This window comes from Rhineura floridana, chromosome 2, assembly GCF_030035675.1.
Source record: "Rhineura floridana isolate rRhiFlo1 chromosome 2, rRhiFlo1.hap2, whole genome shotgun sequence".
In the NCBI taxonomy this organism is placed as follows: domain Eukaryota; kingdom Metazoa; phylum Chordata; class Lepidosauria; order Squamata; family Rhineuridae; genus Rhineura; species Rhineura floridana.
The window spans coordinates 225799760-225824065 of NC_084481.1; the positions used below are offsets into that span (position 1 = coordinate 225799760).

General features: G+C 45.0%; 1 protein-coding gene across 2 annotated transcripts in view; it reads left to right on the forward strand.

The window, feature by feature from the left end:
* The window catches only part of KCNH5 (potassium voltage-gated channel subfamily H member 5), a 282255-nt gene that overhangs the window by 191453 nt on the left and 66496 nt on the right, over nucleotides 1–24306 (forward strand). For both annotated transcript variants that reach the window (XM_061613287.1, XM_061613288.1), the window contains exon 9: nucleotides 21921–22173. In XM_061613287.1, the coding sequence (XP_061469271.1) occupies nucleotides 21921–22173 (253 nt within the window). The remainder of the gene's footprint in view (nucleotides 1–21920; nucleotides 22174–24306) is intronic.

The window sequence follows — 24306 nt, forward strand, 5'->3', positions numbered from 1 at the left end:
GCAGTCGTAAGAAATCAGTCTTTTAGTTGGCAGCACCTACCTGCCTGTTGACATCAAGCAGGCACCTCTTTTCAGTACCTGCTTAAAACATTTTTAAAACAAGTCTGTCCAGCCACGTAGATATTGATGCGTTTTAATCTTTTACCTTACTGTTAGTTTTCATTATCTTTAAATGTTTTAGTTGCTTGTTTTTAACTGTTTTTTAATTGATAATTTTAATATTTTTGCAACCTGGGTAGAGGCTTTATTATGATCAAGTGGTATAATTTTTAAGAAAGGAAGGAAGGAAGGAAGAAAAAGAAAGAAAGTTGATCATTGGCCATTGTGGCTGGGGCTGATGGGAATTGGAGTCCAACAACATCTGGAGAGCCACAGGGTTCCCCAGCTGTTGTCTACACAGACTGGCAGGGCTTCTGAAAGGCATCTCTCCTAGTCCCACCTGGAGATGCCAGGGATTTAACCTGGGAACTCCTGCATGCAAAGCAAATGATCTACTACTGAACTGCAAATGAAGGGTCTCTATTTCAGGACCTTGGAGAGTAGACAGTGGTGGTCTAGGTGGACGAAAGGTCTGACTTGACACAAGACAGCTTTCTAGCCTCCTAATTAGTTGTTTGAGGCTGTGGCAGAGCCAGGGTGATTCCAGCTGGCCTTTGTTGGAAACCCTTGCAAGATGTTGGCTCGGGGGTTCCCTGTTAGGCATTTCAGGTTTCTTTTGGAAGAGGGGTAAGGCTGGGTCTGTTCCTGAAGTTGAACAAGGGAGTAGAATGAACTGTAGACCATCGGGGTGGGGTGGGGAGAGAAATCACGTTTACAAATACTCTCTTGTGTAACAACAAGCAAACGCCATTCCTGTTATGTAGAAAATTATAACAGTAGGGAGATTTGTTGTTGTTATGTGCCTTCAAGTCGATTACGACTTCATCTGTCATGAACCACGCTGTTCAGATCTTGTCTCACATTCCATGTTCCTATTGTGTGTGTCGTACAACTCCGGACTCTCCTTTCGCATCTGTACGCATCAGCCTCTGGGCTTCCTTTCGGCTTTGACCCAGCTGCGTCATCAGTCACAGAGCTATTCGTACTTGTCCATTGTTCTTCCCCAGTAGCTCGGTGAGTGCCTTCTGACCTGGGGGTCTCATCTTCAAGCACTAACTCGTGTTGCATTTTGGATACTCTGTTCATAGGGTTTTCGTGGTAAGAGATATTCAGAGGTGGTTTACCATTGCCTTCCTCTGAGTTTGGATGCATCTTAGTCTGGTGTCTCAGCCTTGACCATTCCGCCATGGGTGCCCCTGCTAAGAGTGAAACATTTCTCCCTGACATGTTATTTTTTTTTTCCATGTAGGCAAAATAGAGGAAGATTCCAAACTGGTACGACCTATCTGCAATCTGCCTGGCAGGCTTAATGAAGCCCACAGGCTGGAGGTTCCCCACCCCTAGGAAGCTACCTTGGGTAGTCTAGCACAGTATTGTCTACACTCATTGGCAGTGGCCCTTGAGGGTTACAGGTAGGGAGTCTTTGCCAGCTTTATCTGGAGATGCTGGGGATTGAACCTGGGGTCTTCTGCACACAAAGCAGATGCTCTGCCACTGAGTCACAGCCCTGCCTGCCTGAACAAGCCCTAACTAGATTGGCAAGGTCTCTCCAGGGCCTCAAGTAGAGAGAAGCTTTCCCCATCAACTGACCATTTTTTTAAAGTGGATATGCCAACCTAGTGCTTCTGCCAGTGCATCTGTATAGTGTTGACCTCCCCACCACCTCTCTCCCCCCCCCAGTAATCCAGATGCTGGGCACACACCACCATCTCTCCTCATCACCTGCTCCTGCATGAAGCCACGGTCCCTTCCTTTGTTGCCATTGTAAATAATGGTTGTTTTGTTGTTGTTATGTGCCTTCAAGTCGATTATGACTTATGGTGACCCTTATCAATCAGCGACCTCCAATAGCATCTGTTATAAACCACCCTGTTCAGATCTTGTAAGTTCAGGTCTCTGGCTTCCTTTATAGAGTCAATCCATCTCTTGATTGGCCTTCCTCTTTACTACTCCCTTCTGGTTTTCCCAGCGTTATTGTCTTTTCTAGTGAATCATGGAGAGCCAGTGTGGTATAGTGGTTAGAGTGTTGGACTACGACCTGGGAGACCATGGTTCAAATCCCTGCACAGCCCTGAAGCTCACTGGGTGACCTTGGGCCAGTCACTGCCTCTTAGCCTCAGAGGAAGGCTATGGTAAACCCATCTGAATACCGCTTCCCATGAAAACCCTATTCATGGGGTCACCATAAGTCGGAATCGACTTGAAGGCAGTCCATTGCCATTGCAGTGAATCATATCTTCTCATTATGTGTCCAAAGTATGATAACCTCAGTTTCATCATTTTAGCTTCTGAAATGAGAGGGTGGACGTCCAAGCAGAGAGCAATGAAAAGGGCAGAGTGTGTCCTTTGAAGGCCAGCTGGCAATGAGCAAGGAGAGAAATGTTGGAATATGTGGTTCAACTCCAACTTGTGGTTGAGGCTGCATGGGGTTAAAAAGGACAGCTAGAGAGGAGACCTCCTGATTGCTAGGCTAATTCCTATCCTTTGATCTCCTGCTGTCTCTCCCTTCTTGCTAGACTGATATGCATAGGATATTGACCACATCTCCTTCCTTCTTCTCCTCCTTTCTCTTGAGAGGGAGAGCAGACATATTCTCTTTGTCTCTCCCTCTCCTCCAAGCATGAGGGTAAACACTAGGCTTAGTGTTTGCATCTCCAACTTAGCTAGTTAGCTAAATGTAGAACTCTTTCCTATCATGTACTTCCAGAATAAAGTAGTTATTTCTTATTTTAAGCTTAAAGTCTCTGTCTGACTGATAATGCAGGGAAGGTGTAATCTTCAGCAAAGATTCAAACACACAAAGGCTCACTCAGATGCTCCATTCCCAATTTTGCTACTCTGAAACAAGAAATGGGCTGAAGCCCTTTCCAATCCCCTCTCTGATGGTGATTAGGCATAGACTGTGTGCCCTAAATTTGTACAAAAGTATATTACTTGATTCTTCTGAAAATGTGATCTTTGCAAGCAGAAAGGAGTTAAGTTCAGCAGGGTTTCTCTGATATTTTTCTGAACTTGTCGTTCATTGTTGTTGTTGTTTTTAAAAAGTGCTTGTCTATGCACATGCAGAGAACCAATTCCCTTTCAAAAGAGTCAGCACTTTTAGCAAGAGTATCGTAGCTTGGTTGCCTGTGGTGATTCAGTACCGGCCACAAGGCGAGTGGCTCTTTTACAACCTTGCTTTTGAGCATGGCCGATTTCATGATGCTTGAAAGAATCCCCAGGACAAGCACTTTGCATGGAGTTGCATGGTCTTAATTATGTTGCCATGTGCCTCTCTTGTTAACGACACTTAACCGATTTCATAGCATTTGCTAAGCTACCCACAAGGCACACTGCGGAGAGAAAAAGGTATTTGGAATGTGTAAAGCCTTTTAGCAGACGTTGGTGGGTTGTACACAGAGCTAATCCACAGATGTCTTTGTGTTGGTTCCTTCAGCTTCCCCTTCCCACCTTTTTATCATCCCTGTTCCCCGTAGAGTTCTTTTGAGATGTTCTGGAGGCTTATCTTAAACTTGCCTGACTGTTAAGAAAACGCTGGGGGAGAATGGAAACAATATGAGATGCATTTCTGTGGGGATTTGAAGATTTCTTTCTCAATCTCTAAAGCAACACAGAAGCAGAGGCAAAATGGTATTTCTTCTTTTCTTTTTTTATGGATTGTTCCCAGTTTTTCCTCCACGGGCCACACATTTATCTGTCCGTTTATTCCAAGAGCATTTACGCAGCCCAGAAACAGGATACAGGACTAGTTGGCCTGAAGGGGGGGGCTGAGTGCTGATCAGGTTAGAAGCAACACGGATCCACTCAAATATAAGATAAAATGGAAATGGACTGCCTTCAAGTCAATTCTGACTTATGGCAACCCTATAAATAGGGTTTTCTTGGTAAGCGGCATTCAGAGGGGGTTTACCATTGCCTTCCTCTGAGGCTGAGAGGCAGTGACTGGCCCAAGGTCACCCAATGAGCTTCATGGCTGTGCAGGGATTCAAACCCTGGTCTCCCAGGTTGTAGTCCAACACCTTAACCACTACACTACACTGGCTCTCACAAATATAAGATAATGGATGGTTTCCCCCTGCTACACACTCAGGAAATGTCTTAGTCACACAGAAGTATTACATATACATTAAAAGAGTTAAAGGGGGAAAATATTTTCCAAATGAACCAGACAAGGACCGATTTGCTTCCGGAAATCTAGAATCTTGAGGTGTCCATTCAGGGGATAAAGAATGATTGGCCTAATCAAGCCCGTAACAGATTATTTTAGAGGGGAAATGAGGTGGGGTGTCTATCATGCTGTTTAAAAGAAATCTCTCTGTACACCACAGAGGAATGCTTTTGGAGGAAGGAAAGGGGGGGAAAGGACACCTTTTCTCTTTCCTTCTCCCTAGATACCCTTCTCTCCTCCACAATTGCTGTTATATGCCTTCAAGTCGATCCCGACTTATGGCAACCTTATGAAGACGGTTTCATGATAAGTGGTATTCAAAGGGGGTTTACCATTGCCTTCCTCCGAGGCTGAGAGACAGTGACTGGCCCAAGGTCACCCAGTGAGCTTTACGACTGTGTGAGGATTGGAACCCTGGTCTCCCAAGTCGTAGTCCAACACTCTAACCACTACACCTCTCTCTCTCTCTCTCTCTCTCTCTCTCTCTCGGGTTTTCATGATAAGACGTATTCAGAGGTGGTTTACCATTGCCTTCCTCTAAGCCTATGGTGCCTTTCCCAGGCTGTCTCCCATCCAAGTACTAACCAGGCCTGACCCTGCTTAGCTTTCAAGATCAGGCGAGATCAGGCCTGTTCAGGGTAGTATGGCTGTAGGCCCCCAATACACCTATAAAAAACCCCAGTATACCTGTAAAAACCTGGGCAGGTGCTCAGTCAGCTCCAAACCGAAGATCTGTGTACTGCTATATAGCACAGCAGGGGAAGTCCTTGGGGTGAGAGACAGGCAAGGAGGGAAATGCTTCTTCTCCTCCCCCCATCCTAAAACTTCCCCCACCCCACTCTTGAGTGACCTGATCAGCACCGCAAGAGGCTCCGAGGAGAGTCCTGCTGCTTCTTTAAATTGGGAGGAGTCAGAGACCAAAGAGAGGACCAGCCCTGGAGCCTGCCTGCCTGCCTTGTTAGGTGGGGCAGCCACATTCCTAGGTGGGCCCCCTTGGGAGGGTGTCGGCACTATTCCCCCCATCACTCCTGGAGAGTATGTGAGGCCCAGACTGAGGAAGGTGAGGGATTGGCTGGCGCTATGCACCTACACCCTCCCCCCAAAAACACCTAGAAATGTGACTGCCCCTCACTCTTCCTCCATGCAGAGAGTGTGTTCCCTTACATAATGGGCTATGTATAGGTCAAGTGAACAGAAAACGTAGTATGAACACCAGGAATTAAACGACTGGCATATTTTTTTGTTTCAAGGATACAGTGAACAAGGGGATACCAAATAGTGTAAAACAAACAAAACAGTTTATGCTATAACTAAGAAGCTGAAAACTAGTGTGGAACTTAGAATACTCTAACCATTCCTGTCTCTGGAACCATTCTTGTCAGAAATCACAGCCTTCACTGGTCTTCTGGTATGAATGAAGATTAATCTGTTGAATTGTCTCGCCCTTTTTTGAGAGATCCCCAGGAATACTGGACTCAAAAGCTTGACTTTGCTTATAGCTACAGTCCTCTCTCTGCTATGGTCTCTCCCTGTGTTCAGATTCTTTGTGAACTGAACTACTTTGAGCTTGCTTTGATGCCAGATTAGATATCACCGTTTTTAGATTCTACCCAAAAAAACAACTTGTCCATACAGCAAGTTTAGGGTAGCATAGAGAGAAAATAATTACTTCTGAATCTGGAGATCATCTGTGGGGGAGGGCTATTGCGAATATAGCTTCATTCATATCATATATTTATTCCACTATAATGTCATTTTAAACAGTCATGGCATCCCCCCCAAAATCCTGGGAAATGTAATCTGTGAAAGTTGCTGTAAGAGTTGTTAGGAGACCCCTAAATTAAACCAGAACTATCACTAGAAGCTAAAATGATGAAACTGAGGTTATCATACAGACACATCATGAGAAGACATGATTCACTAGAAAAGATAATCATGCTGGGAAAACCAGAAGGGAGTAGAAAAAGTGGAAGGCCAAACAAGAGATGAGTTGATTCCATAAAGGAAGCCACAGACCTGAACTTACAAGATCTGAACAGGGTGGTTCATGACAGATGCTACTGGAGGTCACTGATTCATAGGGTCGCCATATGTCTTAATCGACTTGAAGGCACATAACAACAACATTCCCCTCACAGATATACAATTCTTGGAGTTCCCTGGGAAGAGGGACTGACTGTTAAACCACTCTGACAATTGTAGCTCTATGAGGAGAGTAGGAGTCTCCTAACAACTCTCAGCACCCTTCACAAACTACACATCCCAGGATTCTTTGGGGAAAGCAATAATAATAATAATAATAATAATAATAATAATAAACTTTATTTCTACCCCGCCCTTTTTCCAATAGGACTCAGAGCGGCTTACAAGTAAAAACAACACCAATTCAAACATACAAAGTATACTATTAAAAAAGAATTAAACTATGAGAAAAATTCAAACCATAAAAAATAGGTTAAAAACAGTGGACAATTTAAAATAATAAAATCATATAATGTATTCACCAAACCTATGACACTTAATCCTGGTCGTTCTCTATCCCAAATGCCTGTTGAAATAAAACAGTCTTTACTTGTTGCCGGAAAGACGGCAAGGAGGGAGCTGATCGCACCTCACTCGGAAGGGAGTTCCACAGCCATGGCTGTTTAAAGTGGAATCATAGTGGAATAAACGTATGGAGTGAATGTGGCCCATGCCATGCTTGTGGTCTTCCCATAGGCACCTGATCTGGCTACTGAAACAGGATAAAGGACTAGTTGGCCTTAAGGAACATGGGAATCTGCCTTATGCTGAGAGACCATTGACCTAGCTCAGTACTGTCTACTGACAGTCAATGGCTCTCCAGGGATCCAGGTGGGAGTCTCTTCCAGGCCTACCTGGAAATGTCGGGGATTGAACTTGGGACCTTCTGCATGCAAGGCAGATGCTCTACCACTGAGCTATGGCCCTTTGGTCTGATCCAGCAGGGCTCTTCTTATGTTCTTACAATGGCTCTGGGGAGGACGTTTCTGCTACCTTCAGAACAATTTCTGTTTTCAACACTGTTTTTGCATCTGTCTCTCTCTCTTTTTTTAATGCATCCCCCGGCACAGCCACTGACTGTGATGCTTGCGCTTCAGATTTATTACGTGACAGCCTTTTTGATAGCCCCAATAACTGGTCTTTGAAAGCCACACACTCCTAATCTTCTGGAACTGAGCGCGGAAGGAGCAAAGCCGGCAGCTGCTTGTTCTCGGTTGTTGAGATGAAATAAGATTCCACCGGGCAAAAGCCATTGTCACGCGGCATGCTTAATTCTGTAATTTAGTATAAGGCTAATAACACCGAGGGTGGGGAGAGCATTTATCCAATCACCAGACAGTTATATGGCTCTTCCAGCCTCATTCGGTGACAAAGGAGCTGTGGCGAGAAGCAGAGCAGTGAAAGAGGGTATCTTTCAGTGGAGCAACCCCAGGGATGCTGCGAGGCGTACTTTAGAAAACAACATTGTTCGCAAGTGACATGTTCCAAGTTGTTGGCTAATAGTGTGCATGATAAAGAGATTGTATGGGAATCAAAGTGGGATTCGCTGGCATTTCTTTGAAGCGAGAGTCAAGTGGTCCTTTAAGGAGGACAGTTCTCCATTTGAAGAAGTCCTGTCCAGTGTAAGTTCCCAAGGAACCCTAGGAAGGGAGATCAGGAACCTTGAAGCCACCTATCAACATCCAGGTTGTGCCCGGACCACAGACTAAGCAGGTGCACTGGTCACCTGGTCACAGTCTTCCCAACTAGGGTGGAGATGCCATTGTATTTCAATTTAAATTATACTTATTATTTCTAAATCTGCATCTACATATTAATTGGTATGTGCAAATATAATGCGAGGCTATATCCTCCTTTTGCCATCTTTGTTTTTTTTTATAAGTGGCCACCCTAAGCACCAACCCAGGGTGTAGTCGTCCGGGATCCCCTTCGTTTTTCGGAAGCAGGGTCCCAGCAGGGTTCCTGTGTCTCCAGCATCCTATGAGCCAATCAGCATGAAAGGGGAATGTGAGCCACAGCGAAGAGTCTTCTGACTTGCTTCCTTGTCCTTTCCTGCTGATTGGAGCTAAACAGAATGAAATGAGGTGAGCTAGCCAGCCACTGAGAAGATTCTTCTCAGTAGCTAACACTGTCTCCTTTCATACTTATAAAAAAGGTGGGAAGGGGCATGGCTTTTGGTATCTTTCTTCCTGGTGAGTATAGGAAATACTTGGGAGATTCCCTAGGTACATAGAAGGTGGTAAGTTTGTAAGCATGTTTAAGGATCAGTAGAAGAGAGCAGGAGAAGAAGGATTTTTGGCCTGCTTAAGACCTATCTTGGAGGAGGGGATAAAGGTTATGAACTTAAAAAGAGCCCTCCTGCGTCAGGCCAAAGGGCCATCTAGTCCAGCATCCTGTTTTCATAGTGGCCAGCGAGATGCTCCAGGGGGAAGCCCACAGGTAGGACTGAGTGCAACAGCACTGTCCCCACTTGTGATTCCCAGCAACTGGTGTTAAGAGGCATACTGGGTTCTGGGTATCCCACACAGGAAAATGCTGCCCTACTCAGGTCCTGCTTGCAGGCTTTCCACTTGGCCAGAGGTACCCAAACGGTGGTCCGTGAGCTTCATTCAGGTGGTCCCTGGCATGTCTGCGTTAAATAATCATATTGATTTTAATGGTATTTTCATTGTTTCTCTTATTGTATTTTATTGTATTATAATCTGAATTATAAAATGCAATATACGGAACGAAGGAAGCAATGAAAACAAAGTAAACGTCATGCAGCACCTAGCACAGCACGTTGCAATTTATTTATTTATTATTTGTTCTATATCCCGCCCTTCCTCCCAGCAGGAGCCCAGGGCGTCAACAGTTGCAACAGGCGAGGGGAAAAAAAATTCTTTAAGTGGTCCACCGAGATCCATCAGCAATTTTCAAGTGATCCACGGGGGGGGGGGGAGTTTAGGAACTTTTGCAGTGGTCATCCCGATGCACTTTAGGCATCTGCTTGAGCACTGTGAGCACAGGATGCTGGACTAGATGGGCCGCTGGCCTGATGCAGCGGAGCTTTCCGTGTCCTCACATGCATAAGACATATTTCAGTTTTGTCTTTGTTTTTGGTCATGTAAATATTCTTGTTTCCTCTGATACACCTCCCTGTTGGGAACTCCCCCCTCCTGCTCAGCCCCGCTCCTTACTCTGCCTACCATGATAGCCTGACCTCACTGATGAAGGGGATAGTGAGGAGGTGAACTGTTCTGCCAATCCTCCCTTCCAGAGTTGACACTATAAGAACATAAGAACATAAGAAGAGCCTGCTGGATCAGGCCAGTGACCCATCTAGTCCAGCATCCTGTTCTCACAGTGGCCAACCAGGTGCCTGGGGGAAGCCCGCAAGCAGGACCCGAGTGCAAGAACACTCTTCCCTCTTGAGGCTTCCAGCAACTGGTTTTCAGAAGCATGCTGCCTCTGACTAGGGTGGCAGAGCACAGCCATCACGGCTAGTAGCCATTGATAGCCCTGTCCTCCATGAATTTGTCTAATCTTCTTTTAAAGCCATCCAAGCTGGTGGCCATCACTGCATCTTGTGGGAGCAAATTCCATAGTTTAACTATGCGCTGAGTAAAGAAGTACTTCCTTTTGTCTGTCCTGAATCTTCCAACATTCAGCTTCTTTGTATGTCCACGAGTTCTAGTATTGTGAGAGAGGGAGAAGAACTTTTCTCTATCCACTTTCTCAATGCCATGCATAATTTGATACACTTCTATCATGTCTCCTCTGACCCGCCTTTTCTCTAAACTAAAAAGCCCCAAATGCTGCAACCTTTCCTCGTAAGGGAGTCGCTCCATCCCCTTGATCATTCTGGTTGCCCTCTTCTGAACCTTTTCCAACTCTATAATATCCTTTTTGAGATGAGGCGACCAGAACTGTACACAGTATTCCAAATGCGGCCGCACCATAGATTTATACAACGGCATTATGATATCGGCTGTTTTATTTTCAATACCTTTCCTAATTATCGCTAGCATGGAATTTGCCTTTTTCACAGCTGCCACACACTGGGTTGACATTTTCATCGTGCTGTCCACTACAACCCCGAGGTCTCTCTCCTGGTCGGTCACCGCCAGTTCAGACCCCATGAGCGTATATGTGAAATTCAGATTTTTTGCTCCAATATGCATAATTTTACACTTGTTTATATTGAATTGCATTTGCCATTTTTCTGCCCATTCACTCAGTTTGGAGATGTCTTTTTGGAGCTCTTCGCAATCCCTTTTTGTTTTAACAACCCTGAACAATTTAGTGTCGTCAGCAAACTTGGCCACTTCACTGCTCACTCCTAATTCTAGGTCATTAATGAACAAGTTGAAAAGTACAGGTCCCAATACCGATCCTTGAGGGACTCCACTTTCTACAGCCCTCCATTGGGAGAACTGTCCATTTATTCCTACTCTCTGCTTTCTGCTTCTTAACCAATTCCTTATCCACAAGAGGACCTCTCCTCTTATTCCATGACTGCTAAGCTTCCTCAGAAGCCTTTGGTGAGGTACCTTGTCAAACGCTTTTTGAAAGTCTAAGTACACTATGTCCACTGGATCACCTCTATCTATATGCTTGTTGACACTCTCAAAGAATTCTAATAGGTTACTGAGACAGGACTTTCCCTTGCAGAAGCCATGCTGGCTCTGCTTCAGCAAAGCTTGTTCTTCTATGTGCTTAGTTAATCTAGCTTTAATAATACTTTCTACCAGTTTTCCAGGGACAGAAGTTAAGCTAACTGGCCTGTAATTTCCGGGATCCCTCTGGATCCCTTTTTGAAAATTGGCGTTACATTTGCCACTTTCCAGTCCTCAGGCACGGAGGAGGACCCAAGGGACAAGTTACATATCTTAGTTAGCAGATCAGCAATTTCACATTTGAGTTCTTTGAGAACTCTCGGGTGGATGCCATCCGGGCCCGGTGATTTGTCAGTTTTTATATTGTCCATTAAGCCTAGAACTTCCTCTCTTGTTACCACTATTTGTCTCAGTTCCTCAGAATCCCTTCCTGCAAATGTTAGTTCAGGTTCAGGGATCTGCCCTATATCTTCCACTGTGAAGACAGATGCAAAGAATTCATTTAGCTTCTCTGCAATCTCCTTATCGTTCTTTAGTACGCCTTTGACTCCCTTATCATCCAAGGGTCCAATCGCCTCCCTAGATGGTCTCCTGCTTTGAATGTACTTATAGAATTTTTTGTTGTTGGTTTTTATGTTCTTAGCAATGTGCTCCTCAAATTCTTTTTTAGCATCCCTTATTGTCTTCTTGCATTTCTTTTGCCAGAGTTGTGTTCTTTTTTATTTTCTTCATTCGGACAAGACTTCCATTTTCTGAAGGAAGACTTTTTGCCTCTAAGAGCTTCCTTGACTGCTCATTAACCATGCTGGCATCTTCTTGGCCCTGGCGGTACCTTTTCTGATCTGTGGTATGCACTCCAGTTGAGCTTCTAATATAGTGTTTTTAAACAACTTCCAAGCATTTTCGAGTGATGTGACCCTCTGGACTTTGTTTTTCAGCTTTCTTTTTACCAATCCCCTCATTTTTGTGAACTTTCCTTTTTTGAAGTCAAATGTGACCGTGTTGGATTTTCTTGGCAATTGGCCATTTACATGTATGTTTAATTTAATAGCGCTATGGTCACTGCTCCCAATCGGTTCAACAACACTTACATCTCGCACCAGATCCCGGTCCCCACTGAGGATTAAGTCCAGGGTTGCTGTCCCTCTGGTCGGTTCCATGACCAACTGGTCTAGGGAATAGTCATTTAGAATATCTAGAAATTTTGCTTCTTTGTCATGACTGGAACACATATGCGGCCAGTCTATGTCTGCGTAGTTGAAGTCACCCATTACTACCACATTCCTAGTTTGGATGCTTCCTCAATTTCATATCTCATCTCAAGGTCTCCCTGAGCATTTTGATCAGGGGGACGATAGATCGTTCCCAGTATTAAATCCCTCCTGGGGCATGGTATCACCACCCACAAGGATTCTGTGGAGGAGTCCGCCTCTTTGGGGGTTTCAAGCTTGCTGGATTCAATGCCTTCTTTCACGTATAGAGCGACTCCGCCACCAATACGTCCTTCCCTGTCCTTCCGATATAATTTATATCCAGGGATAACCGTATTCCACTGTTTTTCTCCATTCCACCAGGTCTCCAGTGGCACAGTAGAAAGAGAGTCTAGGGCTGTTTTCCCAGATATGGCGCTCTGTTATTGGCAGGGGTGTAGACATTGGTGGCCACAGGGGGGTCATAGACCCCCTACTGTTTGGGGGGAGCGGGGTCCCAGCAGGGGCCCTGTGTACGAGCCAATCAGCATGAAAGGGGAGCATGTTAGCCACTGAGAAGAGTCCTTTTGTGCTGATTGGAGCCAATCATAGTGAAAGGAGGCGAGTCAGCCACTGAGAAGACTCTTCTCAGTAGCTAACACAGTCTCCCCTTTCATGCTGATTGCCTCTTAGGGATGTCTGTTGTATTGGAGTGTGGAGACAGGGAGAGCAAGGGAGACGAAAGAAAGTTGAAAGGGAGCATGACTGTGAGGGAGTGTGCCTGTGGATATCATGAAGGGATCCTGCACTTCTTAATTGGCCACTACACTACTGGTTATTCCATGCCACACACGCACATGCACATTCCACGCCATAGGCTGGCCGAGGAATGACAACATGATGATGTCACAGCATTGGTACACGTGTCTTAAATGTACAGCAGGGATGGGGAACCTGCGGTCCTCCAAATATTGTTGGATTACACCTCCCATCATCATCATGCTGTATCTGAGTAAGGAGGACCTTACATCAGTTGTACATGCTCTGGTAACCTCACGTTTGTATTACTGCAATGTGCTCTACGTTGGGCTGCCTCTGAAGACAGTCTGGAAGCTACAGCTAGTGCAAAATGCAGCGGCCAGACTGTTGACAAGGACCAAACGGTCCGAGCATATAACACCTGTTCTGGCCCGCTTGCACTGGCTACCAATATGCTTCTGGGCCAGATTCAAAGTGCTGGTATTGACTTATAAAGCCCTGTACGGCGCGGGACCACGATACTTGTCGGAACGCCTCTCCCGCTATGAACCGGCCCGTACACTACGTTCTGCTACGAAGGCCCTCCTCCGGGTTCCAACTCACACTGAGGCCCAGAGGGTTGTGACAAGATCTAGGGCCTTCTCAGTGGTGGCCCCCGAATTGTGGAATAGTCTCCCCAAGGAGGTCCGCTTGGCGCCGACATTGTCATCTTTTCGGCACCAAGTTAAAACCTTCCTCTTTCCCAAAGCATTTTAATTGTACTTTTTAACTTAATATAACTTAATTGGATTTTTGCACTGTATTGTTTTTCTTATTGTATTTATTGTATTTTTCTGCTGTTCACCGCCCAGAGAGCTATTGCTAGTCGGGCGGGATATAAGCCTAATAAATAAATAATAAATAAATAAATAAATCCCTGACCACTGGCCATGCTGGCTGGTGCTGATGGGATCTGGAGCCCAACAGTATACAGAATGCCATGGGTTCACCTTCCCTGACTGGAGCGTGGGGAGAACTCGGTGCATTCTCCCTGAACTTGAGTTTGGGCTGCACCCCTTCAGAATGGATGTAAGGGGAAGGCTGTAACACAGTGGCGGAGCATCTGCCTTGCATGCAGAAGGTCCCAGGTCCAGTCCTCAGCATCTCCAGGTAGGGCTGGGAGAGACTCCCTGCTTGAAAACCTGGAATGAATGAATGAATGAATGAATGAATTTATTCAGTTCAGTCATAGACCAGCAGTAATAAGTTAGATACAACCAATAATACATACTGTACAAAAAACAAAGGCAGCAACACTTTTACACTGCATCACTGGACAATAAATACTCAGCATAATAAAATCATAAAATAACAATCGTCATGCTTGAAACCCTGGAGAGCAGCTGCCAGTCAGTGTAGACGATAGTGTAAGTCCCCTTCTCCCGTTCCTATATTCCAGACTCCCGGGGGAGATTCACATCAGACCAGTTTCCTCCACACAGAAAACTAAGGTGAAGGCAAGACTAGAGTCCTTCTAGTTGCCTGGTATTTGGGTGTTGTGGGATGTCCCTGGAGTCTTTTGGAGAACTTGGCTCATTCTAATCCAGCTCTAAGACTCTCTCCATTTCACTCCACTGGCTACATGAGAGGAGAGCCCTGGATTCAGTGCCTTTGACTTTCTAATTGAAAAACAGACATCATTTTTTCACTTAACTCTCCTGCTCCCAATTGAAAAGCCAAATGCATCACAGATCCTGCAGCTGAGTCTTTGTTCCTCTGTTATTTAGGGAGGCTGTCTCCTTCTCTCTTTCTCTCTCTTTATATTCAGCTGGAGGTGGGTTGAGGCTGGCTGGGTGAATAGAACCTTTTGGCTCGTCACTTCGGTTAATTACTGGATTCTTCCTGATGGATTTAGCTGGCTTCTTTTCTCTACACGAGTGGAAGTCTCGCCTAGAGAACGTGATGAAAGGGCCACTATTGTGCCTACAAAAAGGAACACCGTTTGCAGTGATGACACTACTAGGATATTTGAGCACTTCGGGACTCATTTTTTGCCTCTCTCTTTTTCTTTACGGCAACATGAAAAGGATAACGAGAGTTATTAAAGGCCTTTCTTTTGTTATATTTTACAATACAATCCTAAATGCACAGCAAGGAGTAACAGAGCAATCCAATGCCCTTTGCGTTGGGCTGGGTGGAGGCAGAGATGTCTCCCTCTGCCAGCCCGACCACCCTCTGTGGACATCCTGATGGCCACCCCCTGTGGAATGATGTCAGCTTCACTCCAATAATGCTGAGCTCCCCATTTTGCCTGCTGAATGGCTGGGTGGAATTGCTGATGACTTTCTGGGGCTTTCCAAGGTCAGCAAAGGGGTGGGGCTGAACTGACCCTCCTCCTGTCATGTGATGCCACTGATTTGGGCCCAGTCTCTGTGCTGGCTCCAGGTGGCACAGAGATCTGCCTGCCTCTGAACCTTACACTTTGGTTGCCATGCATGGGAAGGCTGTGAATGTGGCAGTGGCCCCGTTGCTCTGTAAAGCCCCACCAGGATGGGATTGCCCCCTAAATTTTGATTGTTCTCCAAATCCCACTGAACTCAGTGAGGCTTAGGCCATATTCACACCACACATTTCTTCTGCTGTTATTCCACTTTGGACAGTCATTGATTCCCCCCAAACAAATCCTGGGAACTGTAGTTTCTGAAGGGTGCTGGGTGTTGTTAGGAGACACCTATTCTCCACACAGAGCTACAATTGCCAGAGTGGTTTAACAGTGAGTCCCAGGGGTCTCCTAACAACTCTCAGCACTCTTCACAAACTACACTTCCCAAGATTCTTTTGGGGGAAGCCATGACTGTTTAAAGTGGAATAATAGTGGAATAAATGTATGGTGTGAATGTGGCCTTACTTCAGAGAAAGCATAGGATTGGGCTGGAAGAATCCCAGGGGTTGTATTCAACTAAGTCATACTCAGAGTGGACCCACTGAAATGAATGGACTTAAGTTAATCATGTCTATGAACTTCAGCGGAAACAGTCTGAGTAGGACCAGCATTCAATACCACCTCCGGAAAGAAGCTAATGAATTGGTAAATGGCGAGGTGTTTGTTGTTGTTATGTGCCTTCAAGTCGATTTCGACTTATGGTGACCCTACGAATCAGCGACCTCCAAGAGCATCTGTCATGAACCACCCTGTTTAGATCTTGTAAGTTCAGGTCTGTGGCTTCCTTTATGGAATCAATCCATCTCTTGTTTGGCCTTCATCTTTTTCTGCTCCCTTCTGTTTTTCTCAGCATTATTGTCTTCTCTAGTAAATCATTTCTTCTCATTATGTGTCCAAAGTATGATAACCTCAGTTTCATCATTTTAGCTTCTAGTGATAGTTCTGGTTTAATTTGTTCTAACAGCCAATTATTTGACTTTTTCACAGTCCATGGTATGCACAAAGCTCTCCTCCAACACATTTCAAATGATTTGATTTTTCTCCTATCCGCTTTTTTCACTGTCCATCTTTCACATCCATACATAGAGATCAGGAATACCATGGTCTGAATGATCCTGACTTCAGTGTTCAGTGATACATGTTTGCATTTGAGGAACTTTTCTAGTTCTCTCATAGCTGCCCTCCCCTGTCCTATTGTCTCCATTTTGGTTAATGACTGCACCAAGTCCTCGTCAACTTTAAAGTTCAATGTCCTTGTCAGCTTTAAAGTTACATAAACCTTCTGTTGTCATAACTTTAGTTTTCTTGATGTTCAGCTGTAATCCTGATTTTGTGCTTTCCTCTTTAACTTTCATCAGCATTCATTTCAAATCATTACTGGTTTCTGCTACTAGCACAGTATCATCTACATATCTTAAATTATTGATCTTTCTCCCTCCAATTTTCAGACCTCCTTCATCTTGGTCCGATCCCACTTTCTGCATGATATGTTCTGCGTATAGATTAAACAAATAGGGTTAAAAAAACCACCCCTGTCTCACATCCTTTCCCATGGGGAACCAATTGGTTTCTCCATATTCTGTCCTTACAGTAGCCTCTTGTGCAGAGTATAGGTTGCGCAGCAGGACAATCAGATGCTGTGCCCCCCCCCATTTCTCTTAAAGCATTCCATAGCTTTTCATGATCTACACAGTCAAAGGCTTTGCTGTAATCTATAAAGCACAGGGTGATTTCCTGCTGAAATTCCCTGGTGCGTTCCATTATCCAGCGTATGTTTGCGATATGATCTCTGGTACCTCTTCCCTTTCTAAATCCAGCTTGGGCATCTGGCACTTCTTGCTCCATATATGGTAAGAGCCTTTGTTATAGAAGGTGAGATTTTTAGATTGTGAAATTTGGAAGCACTGAAGATAAGGTTTGGATTGGAGAAGTACGAAAGCCCTCTTGAGGCATTGTACAATAGGTTTAGGTCAGGGTCATCCATATGGTCCTTGAAGGCACCCATGTGCCCACAGAGGCCTTCCCTGGTGCTCCAAGGGCCCCTTCCCCTGCTGAAATCATGCTCAAAAGAAGCTTTCTATTATAGCAAGTAACCTAGAGTCCCTTCTGTGCTATATATTTAAAGCAGTATCACAGAGTTACAGCTCTCAGAATTCCCTGGGAAGGGAGATGGATTGTGAAACCCCTCTGGGAATTGTAGCTCTGGAAGGGCAACAGGGTTCTCCTAACAAATCTCAGCACCTTTAACACACTACAGTTCCTGGGATTCTTTGTAGGAAGCCATGACTGTTTAAAGTGGTATATTGTTGTTGTTGTTATGTGCCTTCAAGTCGACTACAACTTATGGAGATGCTATGAATCAGCGACCTCCAAGAGCATCTGTCATGAACCACCCTGTTCAGATCTTGTAAGTTCAGGTATGAGATTCCCCTAAATGTATAATGCAGATGGGGCCCAGGTTGCACTGTCTCTGTGGTGCTCATGAGCCTAAAAGGTTTGGAGACCCTCAGATTAAATAAACATGCAAATGGGGAACACTAACTCTAGCTGTTTCCCTCACTCTCTGCAGCTGGAGGGTGAACCTCTGAAGTGGGAGGAAGCCTCCTGTAATTGTGGAGCATTCTCATGTGCTTTAAAACCCTGATGCCCGTGGTTTTCCATCATTCAGTATCCAAGAGCAAGCTCAATTGGGGAACAACAGCTGAGGTGAAGTTGTGGACTTTTACTAGGGAGAATCCAGGGGTACGGGCAGGGCCGGCGCCAGGCATGACTGGGCCCTTGGGCACCAGCTTGCCCAGGGCACGCAGCTCCTGCCTGACCCACCTACTTCTCTCTTGTGTTCTGTTGCTGCGCACAGTGTGTGCACAGGGTTTCCATCAACCAAGATGGCGGTGGAGGCTTTTTTAAGGGGTGATGCTCCTACTGCCATCTTGGTTGACAGTGTGCATGTGCAGTACGGTACGCACACATGCGCATGCGTGCCATCAACCGAGATGGCGGTAGGAGCAACAGCCCCTTAAAAAAGCCTCTGCTGCTATCTTGGTTGATGGAAACCCTGCCCGTGCAGTGTACACAGCCACAGAAGACAGGAGAGAGAGGTAGGTGGAGTGAGGGAACAGGCGGGTGGCCTGAAAGCTCCCTCCCTGTGATCTGCAGCAGGTAGCCTGCCACAGATCATAAAAGGGGAGAGCTACTTTCCCACCCTAATGACGGGCCCTTCAGAGGCCCCTGTGGGCCACAGGGCCCTTGGCCAGGGCCCGACCTGCCCACCCTTTTGCACCAGCCCTGGGCACAAGAGACCTAAAGTACCTCTCCTCTTACCCACTCCATTCTTCCATTCCTATGATGATGGCAAACACAAGGGCTTTGAGGGCATTCAAAAAGAGATGATCGCAAGATCATTGTTTGCCCTGCCTCCATCATCGTGGGCTGTGCTGGCCCCTCCCTGTCACTGCCTGCACTTTTAGGAGCATGCCTGTCAACGCATAAAGGCTTTCCCCAAGGGTGCTCAGGGTCCCAGCTCATGGAGAGCCTACCTACATTTGGTAGGCTGCCCCACAGCTAGGGGCAGGGGAGGAATTCTATTCTGTTTGCATTTCAAGGCAAACCTCCCTAATTCACAGTTTCCAAAACGATATGCAAACCAAAACACAGCCATCCTTCAAAATTCATACTTCCCCAAATTTTGCAGTGCAGTTCTTCAGCCAAGTAATGTGTAGAAAACTGCATTTACTAGGGAGGAGCTTGCATAAAAAAATCATATATTCACATTTCTATGAAAATAACATACAAAAATGCATTTATATTCAGGAAAATTGCTTTGCAAACTTTTGTGATAGGCAAAATTGCCTAAAAATGTGTATACTGGGAGAAATTCACACTAAAATGCTGACAACTTTTATGAGGACTTTTTAGAAGAAAATTACATACTGAGCTATTATTACTATTGTGTATTGCCTTCTAGTCGATTCCGACTTATGGTGACCCTATGAAGAGGGTTTTCATGAGGCTGAGAGGCAGTGACTGGCCCAAGGTCACCCAATGGGCTTCATGGCTGTGTGGGGATTCGAACCCTGGTCTCCCAGGTCATAGTCCAACATCTTAACCATTACACCACACTGGCTCTATTACATCACACTGGCTTTACTATTATTGTATTTATTAGTCGCTTCTTTTCAAATTGAAAACTGAAAGCAACTTACATTAAAAACAAATCTAAAAACAAGAATAAAAGCATCCTTAAAAACTTAAAATTGGAAGTCAGTCAGTACATTTAGGGCACAATCCAACTTTTATTCACTCTGGGCGGAAGGGAGTTGGATATGACGGACCCCGGCTGAGCTGGCAGGGTCCCAGCTCAGCCTGGCGCTGCTGACAGAAGCCCCTCACCCCAGCTTTGCCACAGCAGAGCTGGGACCCTGCCAGCTCAGCCATGGATCAGCCAGGGAAGCAATGCCTGGCAGAAGGAGGTGCCTGTGGAAGCGGGCGGAAGGCCCCAAAAAGGGGCATTCAGGGGTGTGTCGGAGGAGGGGCCTGGGGGAGCGTATGCAACATCCAACTCCCATTTGGAGCAATCCTGCAGGTCCCAATCAGGGCCAAAGTTACACTGAGAAAAAGGTTGGTCTAAGGAAATAAATACAATGGAAGTCTGTAGAGAGTGCTTGCTCCCCAGTAGCGGTATTGGTGTGTGTACCTTCAGGTTCTTTTGGGTTACCAAAGATGAGATGCAGACAAGAGATTTGCTTACAAAGAGTTAAAATTTATTGAGTAACTTACAAGCATACAGCCAAGCATCCCAATAAAAGTGGATCAGCCACACAGCTCTGCAGTAGCTAGTGTCAGACTGAACACCCCATTGGGCACAAGAAACACTTTTATAGCATAAAAATTGGCATACAACTATTAGGATTACATAAATGAGTAATGAGCATATAGACATCAAAATAACATATCATGGCACCTGTTGCCTATAATTGGCTATTCTGACCTTCTCCAGGACACCTTCAAAAGCAGACTAATTGCTAGAAAACTATATTATCTTCACTGGAAGTACCCTGGCATCCTTTCTTGGCAAACTATATGCTTACCATATCTTCGCTATCTTTGCTAACAAGCAGCTGCTGCACTATCTGGCCATTGACCGTCCCTTGACTCGTCCACCTGTGGCTAACGAGCAGCTACTGCCCTATCTTATCATTGACCGTCCCTTGACCCATCCACCTATTTATGCCAAGAAATACCCTTGACTCTATGCCTATCAGCTTCCTTTAATGTCTTGAGTTAACAAGGTACCTTCACCTAACGATGCTCCTTTCATGTCTCAAGGTAACGAGGTGCTTTCCCAGCATCATACTGGGCAAGCCATCATATCCTCATTAGAACACCTAGATAAGATCCCAGGTGGTCATGAGGTGATCTGGCATACCCAAGGATGCTGGGGCTCTAAAGGGGAATACAATCCTTTAGGCTAACTAATCAATACATGCTGAATATATCTTGCTATAGGCCTCTACTTGCTTGCTGGGATAATAGACTGGTACAGGGTATACATGGTGAGAGCCAGCTTTTACTTTCTGGTCCCCATGCACAGCATTCAGCTAGCCCAGAGGTTCCCAAATGTCAGCTGGATGCCGCGGACCTTCCTGCCGGCTCGTCCTCCACTGGCACCCCTTCTGTCGGCTTCCCATGAGTTGGATTGCTTTGCCTGTGTTGTAACCACATGTCAGGACACAGCAAATCAAAACATACACAAAAACATGAATACATCTTACATCTAAAAGGATATATTGAACAAATGAGAAAAATCGAAATTGACACGTTCACCCATCCTTGCCTGTGCCTCACACCATCCCAGAGCAAGACTTTAAATAACTGATGATGCTGAGATGCGTAAACCCTAAAAAAAAGATCAGTGAAACAGAGTTCTTGATTCACTAAAAGGTTTCTGTTTGATTAAACTTTATGTTTATAGACTCCCTGTGCCAGTGCCTTTAGGGTAAAGCTATAAATCAAAGTTAAACAATCCACAAGCCTGTAGTCTTGTCTTCAGGAAGCTGAAGTCTCTTACATGTGTAGAAGACATTGGGGATCAGGACATGCTCTGAGGACATCTGATGCATGCAACAACCTTGCTGAAGCTAAGTAGGCAGGTCTGGAACATAGTCTTCAGTTCAAATATTTCCTCTGCTATGAATTCACTAGGTGGACTAAGTGGTAGCAATCTGCTACCACCAGCTTCAGGCTCCCATTTTCATTATGAGGATAATAATATGGGCCTACCTTAAAAGTTTGGTGTTCCTAAAATAACGTTGGTGAAACTCTTTGAACACTTTAAAGCATGATATAAATCAGGGATGGGGACTCAGTTGACTTTCTGGGAGACCTTCCCCTTTTCCACAAGCCTTTGAAGTAGAGATCTTATCCCAGTCTGCATCTGTGTTGGAATTGTTTTCAAGATGTTTTTTAAGATGTTTTTAAAATGCTTGTTTTTAAGAAGTTTTAAGGATTTTTTTTAAAGATTTTTTTAGTGTTTTGTTTCTTCTTGTTTGCCACCTTGGGCTCCTTCTGGGAGGAAGGGCAGGATACAAATGCAATAAGTAAATAAACATCAGGCCTGGGGACCACATGCTGACCTCACGGTCATCTTTTCCCTCTCTCTCCAGGTCCTTTCAATTTGTCCCAAAGACATGAGAGCAGACATCTGTGTGCATCTCAACCGGAAGGTTTTTAATGAGCACCCAGCCTTTCGACTAGCGAGTGACGGATGCTTGCGAGCCCTTGCAGTGGAGTTCCAGACGATCCACTGCGCCCCTGGAGACCTCATCTACCATGCCGGAGAAAGTGTCGATGCCCTCTGCTTTGTTGTCTCAGGTTCCCTGGAAGTCATCCAAGATGAAGAGGTGGTGGCCATTTTGGGTAAGGTGATTTTTTTTAATTGCCCCTCCCCAGCTTTTTCCTGCATTTGGTTGCAGACTGCAGAACTGGTTAATCATGATGCGTCACCTATGGGTTGGTACTTCCAACAGAATAGCGCAATCCCCTTGTGTGCCTGTTTTATTTCAAGGCCCAATACCAGGCTTTGGGGGAATCTCTCCACTCACTACTGGCATGTGGCCCTCAGAAGGGTGCCCAGAATGGAATATGGCCCTTCGGCTGAAAAAGGTTTCCCAACCCTGTTAAAAGAAATATACATTGATAGACTTGCTTTTGTACAGCATAAGATTACCAGTGGTATACTGTCCTTGAACATGGCGGTTCTATTAAGCCAGCATGCCTAATACCTGTTGATCAATCCTGAATATGAGCCAACAGTGCGATGTGTCTGCAAAAAAGGCAAATGCTCTATTAGGCTGCATTAACAGAAGTATAGTTTCCAAATCACGTGCAATATTAGTTCCCCTCTATTCAGCAATGGTTAGGCCTCATCTTGAGTACTGCATCCAGTTCTGGTCTCCGCACTTCAAGAAGGATGCAGACAAACTGGAACAGGTTCAGAGGAGGGCAACAAGGATGATCAGGGGACTGGAAACAAAGCCCTATGAGGAGAGATTGAAAGAACTGGGCAAATTTAACCTGGAGAAGAGAAGACTGAGGGGAGATATAGCACTCCTCAAGTACATAAAAGGTTGCCACACAGAGGTGGGCCAGGATCTCTTCTAGATCATACCAGAGTGCAGGACACGGAATAATGGGCTTGAGTTGCAGGAAGCCAGATTTCAACTGGACATCAGGAAAAACTTCTTAACTGTTAGAGGCATACGACAATGGAACCAATTACCTAGAGAGGTAGTGGGCTCTCCGACACTGGAGGCCTTCAAGAGGCAGCTGGATAGCCATCTGTCAGGAATGCTTTGATTTGGATTCCTGAATTGTGCAGGGGGTTGGACTTGATGGCCTTATAGGCCCCTTCCAACTCTACTATTCTATGATTCTATCCTCCCTGAATTTATGCAATCCTTTTCTGAAGCTGTTGAAGTAAAGAGCTTCTTTGTGGCTTTATGAAAGCAAATTAAAAGGGAGTGTGTGACTATTCAAAGCTAGGAAAATTACTGGCAGAGGGTCACCCGGGTGTCTAGAAATTAGATGCTGATTTCTAGGAATTTAACATAATTTTCCAGCCTTGTGACTATTACATACCAAATGACATTAAAAACAGCTAAGAAAAATTAATAAAATAGGTGTTATTTTCTTCCCTCTGCTTGCTTTAATTTAGCAATTAGCTTGTAATGTAGTATACTTGGCTATTGTAACAGATCGCTAATGTGGTGGTAATGAAGTGTTGTGTAATTCAACAATGTCCTCCCAAGGGAACCATTTCCCTTTCCACGGAGTGCATCCCTCACCCCACCAGGCTCAGAGAATATTGTTCTGGAGCTGTGCCCATCAGAGGTAAAACTATTAAGAGATATATACACTCACTGATGCAGAGATGTATGCACCTGTGTGAAGCCTCATCTATTCAGTTTCTTCAGACATCTTGTAAAGACATTTTTTCCCCTGCAGGTTTTCTATGTCATAAGACTGAGCCCTGTTTTTATCCATTTTCTGCATTTAACCAAATTTTACATGATGGTTCCTGAAATCAAGGAACCAATTTGCATCCATGTTTGGATACAACTGGACACCGTTTTGAATCCAGCTAGCAGACAGAAACTGCAGTGATTTTAACCACTGATTTCAAAACTGCACTGTTTTTGTTTGTTTGTTTCTTAGAATTCCTGAAGAATGCTGGGTAAGAGGCTGCTAGTGTATATTATATACAGAAAGAGGAAGAGGGAGAGCGAGAGAGACTGTATGCAAAGCTCTTAACAAAAGCTCTTAGGCAAAAATAGGCCCATGCCCTCAAGGAGCTTACAGTCTAAATAGGCAATGTGAGTGAAGAATGCACTTGGACTTGTATGGAATGAGAGGACAGGTCATTAGGTGTCCTACTTGAATCTAAGTATTGCTGCTCACGGAGAATAGACCTTCTGGACTGAGCTGTCTTGATCAAACCCTTAACGCAGAACTTTATTTTATTTATTTATTATTTGATTTATATCCTGCCCT